This window comes from Bison bison, unplaced genomic scaffold, assembly GCF_000754665.1.
Source record: "Bison bison bison isolate TAMUID 2011002044 unplaced genomic scaffold, Bison_UMD1.0 scf7180017864248, whole genome shotgun sequence".
NCBI classification, from domain to species: domain Eukaryota; kingdom Metazoa; phylum Chordata; class Mammalia; order Artiodactyla; family Bovidae; genus Bison; species Bison bison.
Window position 1 is genome coordinate 1236225 of NW_011494820.1, and position 8681 is coordinate 1244905.

Below are 8681 nucleotides of genomic sequence, written 5' to 3' on the forward strand. Positions count from 1 at the left end.
GGTGGGGGGGACTGCTGGTTGGGAGCCAGTGAGGAGGAGCCATCTGACAGAGTGCTGGGCAATCTCAGAGGTGGCCAGGGTCCAAACCAAGGCCACGGCAGACTGGGACCCTCAGGCCGGTGTGGCTGGCCCGGCCATTGTCTTGCATGATCTGCCTTTGAAGCCCTGGTATCATTACCCGGGCACCACTGACAAACACCCTCTGAGGGACAGGGCCTGTCCCCCTGCCCCTGCCTCTGCCTGATGGGCTATGCAAACCAGACCTTGGGGTACCTGGGGGTGGAGCTCAAGGGTACCTAGTGAACACCCGGAGGAAAGCTTCTTACTTACTAGTCAGTCATTCCTTGACGGTAAAGCCCAGAAATGGACTCGCTGGCTCAGGCCCTGAGCTCCCTGAGGTGCTGATGGGGGCCTGGAGGAACCCCGAGTCCACGGCGTAAGTCCCCACCCGCCTCTCCAGTGCGGGGCCTACCTGCGCTCGCGGTTCCACTTCATCATGCTCCAGTACCCGAACAGCAAGGCCCCAATGCCCACAGCGAACATGCTGTAGCCTGCAGGGAGAGGGCACTGCTCAGCACCTGCCCAAGGGACAGGCCACCTTGACCCTTCTCCTAACCCACAACCCCCCCATGGCAGGCGCTCCAGAAACAGGAAAGAGGGAGAAGGCGAAAGCCCTCATGGAGCCCCGCCCAGACAGCCAGGGCTGTTTCTAACGCCTGTTCTTTGACTACTTGTTTTGTCTCTGTGGAGAATCTGCCCACCCCTCCTGCTGACACCCGCTCCCCGGCAACTGTAGACCCCACGCTTCGTCCCAATCACCCACTCTGCGGACAGGGCACACCAGGCTGCTGCGGCTGCCACACCTCAGCCCCATGCCAGGGTTCCTGGAAGGCGCAGGCTGGGCAGAGGCTACGGGGGAGCCTGGTAGTCTAAATGGTTATGGCTGGGTGGCCTCAGCCCACCAGTGCCCAGAAGGCTGCTTGAGTTCCTTCAGCCAGCTGGTCCCCGTGGCGAAGGACGGTGTCCACGCTGGGTCCTGGCCCCACAGAGGGCCCAGCAGCCGGGGCCACCTCCCCGGGGGTTGCCCACAAGAGGCTGGATGGGGCTGCCGGAGGCAGGCGGTGCCCTGCAGGGGCCACCCGGCCACCCCCTGGGCTCCCAGGATGCTGCTGCCTTCCAGCCTCGTGGGACTGAGCCCCCTTCCTGGGACCCCAGGAGACAGGGGCTCAAATGAATATTTACTGAGCCCCCGAGGCACCTGCGCTGTAATTCTGACTGACAGGCTATGGGCCTGCTGGGGTCTTCAGGAAGGTCTGGATGCCTGGGGCCTGGTTGGGGTTGGCTCATCCCACACCCCCTTCTCTTTCCAGCCTTGGTCTCTCCTCTGGATGGAACTCATGGTTGTTGGGATGAGCTCACAAGCTCAGCCAGACTGAGCCCCACGTTAACACCCAGTGAAGGGCCAGCAAATGGTGGGTAAAGCCACTCCCTGGGCCCTGCGGGGGACGAAGTGCGGGCTGTCTCTCCTTTAGCCTGGCTAGCACAGGACTCATCTGGCACCTCTGCTGGACCCGGAGAGAAATGAGAAACTGGCTCAGTGTTTTACTCCTTTTAGTTCAACCTGTTAAAACACAAGCTCAAGGCAAGACATTCCCGAGTTATGGGGGACAAGGCAGTGGGGCACCCTGGTCCCTGCACTGAGAGGCCCGAGTGCCCAGGACCAGCCCGCAGTGCGCCCGTGGCTCGCACACAGTGGCTGACCACCCGTGCTGGGCACGCAGCGCTCTCTTTGCTGGGTGATGCGTGTTTGACCACAGCTGCCCATTTTCTGCAGAGAGGCTCAGGGGTTTCTCCTCCTAACCCAGCCCAGAGAACAGACCTGGACTGTCCTCGTAAGGGCCTCCTACCCCCAACACTGGGCGCCATGTGCGGGTCCAAGAGTAAGGTAGGGTGCTAGAGGAGGACATGGCAACCCACTCCAGTATCCTTGCCTGGAGAATCCCACGGACAGAGGAGCCTGGTGGGCCACAGTCTGTGGCGTCACAAAGAGTCAGACACAACGGAGGGACTAAGCAACAACAAGGAAAGGCGACCTTCCCTCCAACTCATCTAGTCCTCACTGACAGCCTGAGGCTAAGGCCCCAGGCCCTCCGGGGGTGTCCACGCCTCCTCTGGAGGGAGACGACAATGGGGCGGGTGCGGGGGGGCATATCCAGAAAAGGGTGCAGGCCACGAGTAAAGATGGCCTGAATAAACAGAAATGCATCCTGTGTTCATGGATCGGAACTCAACATTGTTCAGATGGCAGCAGTCTCCAAACTGAGGTACAGATCCAACCCAGTTCCCATCAGAATCCCTTCTTCCCCCCACAGTCCCACAGAAATTGACAAGCAGCTCGGAAAATTCATGTGGAAATGCAAGGGCCCAGAACAGCTGAGACAGTTCTGGAAAAGAACAAAGTTGGAGGACTCTTCAAACTTAGCACGCAGCTGTGTATACAAGACCGTGTGCACTGGCGTAAGGACAGACGTGTGCATCGGTGGAACAGAGCTGACAGTCCAGAAATAAACCCTCACAGTTATGGTCAATTGATTTTGGACAAGGGTGCCAAGATAATTCAATGGGGAAAGAACAGTCTTTTCAGCAAATTGGACAACCGGGTAGCCACATGCAAAAGAATAAAGTGTGCATCTCCCGCCCTCCATACACAAAAATTAACTCAAAATGGATCAAAGACCTCAATGTAAGAGCTAAAACTGCAAAACCCTTCGAAAACAGGGAAGTCATTCCGTGACCTAGGATAAGGCAACCATTTCTTAGATTAGACACTGGCCACACAAGTGACGAGAGAAAAAACAGATGAATTGGACACTGCTGAGATGTAAAACTTTTGTGCTGCAAGTGACTCTACCAACAAGCTGACAAGACGACCCACAGAATGGAAGTATTTGCAAACCATGTATCTGATAAGGGAATGGTGTCCAAAATATATAAAGAACTCTTAAAACTCAATAATAAAGACTAACCACCTAATTGAAAAATGTGTCAAGGGTCTGAATAGATATTTCTTCAAGGAAGCTACACAAATAGCCAGGAAACACATGAAAAGGTGCTCAACATCATCAGTCCCTAGGGAAATGCAAATCAGACACCACCTCACACCCACTGCTGCTGCTGCTGCTGCTAAGTCGCTTCAGTCGTGTCCGACTCTGTGTGACCCCATAGACGGCAGCCCACTAGGCTCCCCTGTCCCTGGGATTCTCCAGGCAAGAACACTGGAGTGGGTTGCCATTTCCTTCTCCACTCACACCCACTAGGATGGCTAAATTTTTTTACTGGAAAACAATCAGTGCTGTCCAGACGCAGAGAAATGGGAACGCCCATACACTGTAGGTGAGAACGTAATTTGGTATAGCCGATCTGGAAAACAGTTTGGCAGTTCCTCAAAATGTTAAATGTGGAGTTGCCATGTGACCCAGCAGCCCCGCTTCACCTAAGAGAAAGGAAGCATGTTCACACAGAAACCCACACAAGAATGTTCACAGCAGCCAAAAGATGGAAACAATTCACATGTCCGTCGAATAGTAAATGGACACACAAAACGTCCAGCCATACAAGGTTATTCAGCCATAATGAAGAAGGAACACTGAAGCATCCTACAACATATACATTAAAAATGTGCCGTGAGGACTTCCCTGGTTGTCAAGTGGTTAAGACTCTGCCTGCCAACGCAGGAGACACTGATTCCATCCCTGATCCAGGAAGATTCCACATGTCGCAGAGCAACTAAGGCCCTGCATGACTGTTGGGCGTGTGCTCTGGAGCCCAGCAGCCACGACTACTGAGCGCATGTGCTGCAACCACTGAGCCCACGCACCCTAGAGTCCATGCTCCGCAACGAGAGACAACATCGCAACAAGAAGCTGTGCGCCCCAACCAGGGTGGCCCCACACTCGCCTCGGATAGAGAAAACCCCACACAGTAGTGGAATCCCAGCACAGCCGAAAATAAACAGAATATATATTAAAAAAAAATGCTAAGAAAAGTTAGACATGACACATCGTTAACTATGCCGTTTATATGAGAGGCAAATCCCTAGAGACAGGAAGCAGATCCGTGATTGTCAGGGGCTGGGGGAGAATGTGGAGCGACTGCTAATCACAGCATTTCTTCTGGGGTGATGAAAATGTAAACTTAGATCATCCCAATGGTTGCACAACAGGGAACAGACTAAAAATCGGTCTGTACACATGAGATGGGTGATTATATGGTATGGCATGTGAATCTCAATTAAAATGTTAAAGATACCAGAAAAAAAGGGCCCCTCACTGGTACAGGAGGGTGTGGAGAGAGGAGAGAGGGGTGTGAGTGGCCAGGGGAAAGGTGGGGTAACAGTCACTTCAGTAGCTGTATGGATCAAGGGTGGCCTGAGCCAGCCTGGCACGTGTGGCATGCTGGCGGTGAGTGGTCCAGGCAGAGAAAAGGGGAGTGGGTGCCGAGCTGGGGGTCACAGTGCCTGGACAAGAGCAAGACCGATGGAGAGAAAGCAGCTGCGGATAAGGCTGGAGGACAGAAAGGAGGGCAGGGTGCAGGCTGAGTGAAGCCTCTACATCTGCTGTTCCCTCTGCCTGGGCAACTCCTTTCAGAGAGGTCCTCTCGCCCATTCTGGCTCGGTAAGGCCCCAGTTACCCTGGGCCTCAGCACTGGCCGCAATGGGCGATTACAAGCAGTGTGTCTGTCTCCTCTGCTGGGTGAGCTCCTCAGCATAGAGCCCAGCACTGAGGACGCGTTCAGCAGTTACTAAACGGAGGCGCACTGACTAGACACAGGCACATAAACAGAGCCCACACCTCGGAAAGGGTTATGCTCCTCATCCCTCTGCACCCAGGAAAGACTGAGGTGGTCTGGACATGCAACAGGGGAAGCGGGTGTAAAGGGCTGACGGGAAGAGACACAAGCGCAGGCGGGGGTGTTTAAGACCCACAGCAGGTGCTGCTGACAACAGGATACAGGCCACGTGTGGGACTGCAAAATGAGACAGAGGCTGGCTGTGGGAAGCCCAGGGAGACCCAAGGGCTGGGGTTCTTGTGCGGTCTGGTCTGGACACAGGTCACAGAAGGACACATGTATAGACAAAACTCATGCCACACACCCGAGGAGCGTTCCAGCCTGGGTGCTAAGTTAAGATTGTGAGAAAAGATGACACAGATCGCATTATATTTGTTGAATCTAGGAGTGAGTCTACAGTCCAGTGCCCAGTGCTCCAACTCTAACCTGTAACTGTTTTGTATGGTCCTCAGGCTAAGCACACTTTTAGGTTGGTAAAGTTGTAAAATAAGCAACAGGGGAGAAAGACTGTCTGGCCAAGAACGCAGAAAATACTTACCTGGCTCTTTACGGAAAAAGTTTGCCAACCTTTGTTCCAAATTACAAAAAAAGCCAGTAGGGAGCAAGGGAAGACTTGAGTTTTTAACCTAACATTAACTTTTCTCTGTCTTAATTATAACATTAAAAAAAATCATGCCCGTGAATTTTTTTCTGCTTTTTAACTGAGGCATAATTTGCAAAACATGCACATGTTTTAAATGTAAAGCTCAATGAGTTACAGCAAAATATTCATTCTTAACTTGGTTGACATTCTTTGTATTTGTTAATCTTGTGTGCAGTGTATGGGCGTTTTTTACTTTCTCTTACATATTTTTGTGTTGACCCCAATAAGAAAATTTTAAAACGTTATTTAGAGCCCTTGACAATTAGAAGAATCCATATTTATGGGATATCCTGCAGGTGGGGGCTACCAGCGAGGAACCACTTTGCAGAACTTTTTTTCCGCCCTCCCCCCCCCCCCGCAAAACTAATCTTTCAAATTCCCTGGGTATTCCAGGTTCGGCCCCAGCTTTGCTCTGGGTGGCCCAGTGGGGAGTCGCATCCTCTCTCGTGTCTCATGGGAGCTAAACTAACTTCAGTTTGTGCTCAGTCGCTCAGCCATGTCCAGCCCTTTGCGACCGTATGGACTGTAGCCCGCCAGGCTCCTCTGTCCATGGGATTTTTCAGGCAAGATTACTAGAGTGGGTTGTCATTTCCTCCTCCAGGGAATCTTCCTGACCCAGGGATCGAACCTGCGCCTCCTGTGTCTCCTGAATTGCAGGCGGATTCTTTACCCGCCTAACGACCGGGGAAGCCCTCTCTCGGTTTAATCAATGAATTGTAAAATGGAAATAATTAACGGGACCGACCTCAGGGCTGTTACGAGAAGGAAGCAAAGGGCTTAGTAAACGGTCGACAAACTGCAGCAGTTTTCATTATTGTTAGTACTGAAGCTTTTGGGGATCCCAGGGCGCCGCCTCCTGTCATACGGAGGGGGAAACCTTGGCCCGCTAGACTCCCTGGCGTCCCGACCCCGCCGCGGCGCCTAAAACGCCCAGACCCTGACACCCGGGGCAGGGCAACACTGACCCGACAGTCCCCGACGCGGAAGGTTCCGCTTGTAGTCGATAGGGCCGTAGCCCCCCACCGGGGGCATGTCCTGCTTCACCTTCGACGCCGCCATGCTTGCAGGACCTTGCACTTCCGGTCGCAGGAGGAAGTTACGCAACGGCGATCGACACCATGCTGAGTGTGGCGGAAGCTGCGGCGCAGGTCTCGGGCTCGACTGGGAAACTTAGGGCGCCGCTGCACCTAACCCAGTTCGTGCGAGAGCTCCGTAGCGGGGCCTGGGATCGACTGCGCGCCCCAGCTGCGACCAAAAAGTCCTTATTTTCTCTTCTCCTAGATGGAGGCATGGCTTGGTCGGTGTTAAAGCCTGCAGCCCGTCTGGTCGCCAGAGCTCTTGCACCAAAGGACCTTCCCACTCACCTTCCTTCTGGGGCAATGTGAGGCCAGTTAGAAACCCCCAGGCTCCCGAGGGAGCCAGGTATCGTCCCATTTTTCTCCCTTTGGGGCCCCCTGCGGGCAGCCCAGGGGTCTGCAGGGTTAGGACTGGATTACACGAAGTTCGGGACGGCTGCTGCTCAGATTCGGACTCCTGAGGAGCCGCCCCAACCCCAGGCTCTGATTCCACTCCGGTGACGGTCAAGACGCCTTGCTAGTGTCCTCTCATCGGGAACTGGATCATTCAGAGCGATTATGAGTCACAAAGCCGTAGGGCCTTGGGGAGAGCACCACGGGGCGGGGTCAGGGCCCCCACCCCCCACCCCGAGGCAGGGTGACGCCCGCGGTCACTTCACAAGGCAGAAATTGTTACCTGGGCAATAAAAGGCACCGCGGAGGAGGGGGCCGGGGAGTGGGCACATGGGGGTGCGGGTGTGCAGGTGCCAAGCGCCATGGGTTAGGCCCGAGATCGGAGTCCGGCCGCCCCCCGACAGCAGCCGCCTCCTGCTCCCCACGCGCCCCAGGCGCCACCATGTCGGGCGACAAGCTTCTGAGCGAACTCGGCTATAAGCTGGGCCGCACGATAGGAGAGGGCAGTTACTCCAAGGTAAAAGTGGCCACGTCCAAGAAATACAAGGGCACAGGGGCCATCAAGGTGGTAGACCGGCGGCGCGCGCCGCCCGACTTTGTCAACAAGTTCCTGCCACGCGAGCTGTCCATCCTTCGGGGAGTGCGGCACCCACACATCGTGCACGTCTTCGAATTCATCGAGGTGTGCAACGGGAAGTTGTACATCGTGATGGAGGCGGCCGCCACCGACCTACTGCAGGCAGTGCAGCGAAACGGGCGCATCCCCGGGGGGCAGGCTCGCGACCTCTTCGCGCAGATCGCCGGTGCCGTACGCTACCTACACGACCACCACCTGGTGCACCGCGACCTCAAGTGCGAAAACGTGCTGCTGAGCCCTGATGAGCGCCGCGTCAAGCTCACCGACTTCGGTTTCGGCCGTCAGGCTCACGGATACCCCGATCTGAGCACCACCTACTGCGGTTCTGCTGCCTACGCGTCGCCCGAGGTACTGCTGGGCATTCCCTACGACCCCAAGAAGTACGACGTATGGAGCCTGGGCGTCGTGCTCTACGTCATGGTCACCGGGTGTATGCCCTTCGACGACTCGGACATCGCCGGCCTGCCCCGACGCCAGAAGCGCGGCGTTCTCTACCCGGACGGCCTCGAGCTGTCCGAGCGCTGCAAAGCACTAATAGCCGAGTTGCTGCAGTTCAGTCCGTCGGCCAGGCCCTCCGCGGGCCAAGTAGCGCGCAACGGCTGGCTGCGTGCGGGGGACTCCGGCTAGAAGCCGGGGTTCCCACCGTTCCCGCCGCCCGGAGCATTGCGCAAGCGCAGGGCACGCGCAAGAAGCGCGCTTCGGTAGTTCCGCGAAGCCGCCGCGCACCGCTGTGCACGCGCCCTTCCCCCTTCCCTACTTCGACGCCGGGGGCCGCAGTCGCCCCTGTTTGGAATTCAGCTACTACAACACGATCCCAAGAGCAGGAGGGCGCGTGCGCCCCCTCGGTTACCGGCGAGAAGGCCCCAAGAGGGGGCCAGATGAGAGGAGACAGAAACGTTGCGCGGGTGCTGGGTGAGCGACCGCTACGAGGTGGGCGGTGGCTGCTTGGAGAAGCTGCTGGCGAGCGGACGCGCGCGGAGGGCGTCAATCCACAGCCAGCCTCGCATACCGGTGAGGGAAGGCGCGCTCCAGGCGCTGCCCTCCTTGGAACTTGCAATAAACTCGCTCTTTCTCGCACCTAGTT

The 8681-nt window shown here is 56.0% G+C and overlaps 2 protein-coding genes across 2 annotated transcripts in view; one reads left to right on the plus strand and one right to left on the minus strand.

Moving 5' to 3' along the window:
* The window catches only part of NDUFA13 (NADH dehydrogenase (ubiquinone) 1 alpha subcomplex, 13), an 8504-nt gene extending 1914 nt beyond the window's left edge, over positions 1-6590 (minus strand). The window contains exons 1-2 of the mRNA XM_010847251.1: positions 6457-6590; positions 473-551 (exon numbers count right to left, since the gene is read on the minus strand). Of these exons, the coding sequence (XP_010845553.1) occupies positions 473-551; positions 6457-6550 (173 nt within the window). The 5' untranslated portion in view covers positions 6551-6590. The remainder of the gene's footprint in view (positions 1-472; positions 552-6456) is intronic.
* Positions 6591-7402: 812 nt separating this feature from the next.
* TSSK6 (testis-specific serine kinase 6) lies at positions 7403-8224 on the plus strand. Its single transcript, XM_010847252.1, has one exon. It carries the CDS (start codon positions 7403-7405, stop codon positions 8222-8224), a length of 822 nt encoding a protein of 273 aa, XP_010845554.1.
* The last annotated feature ends 457 nt before the right edge of the window (positions 8225-8681 follow it).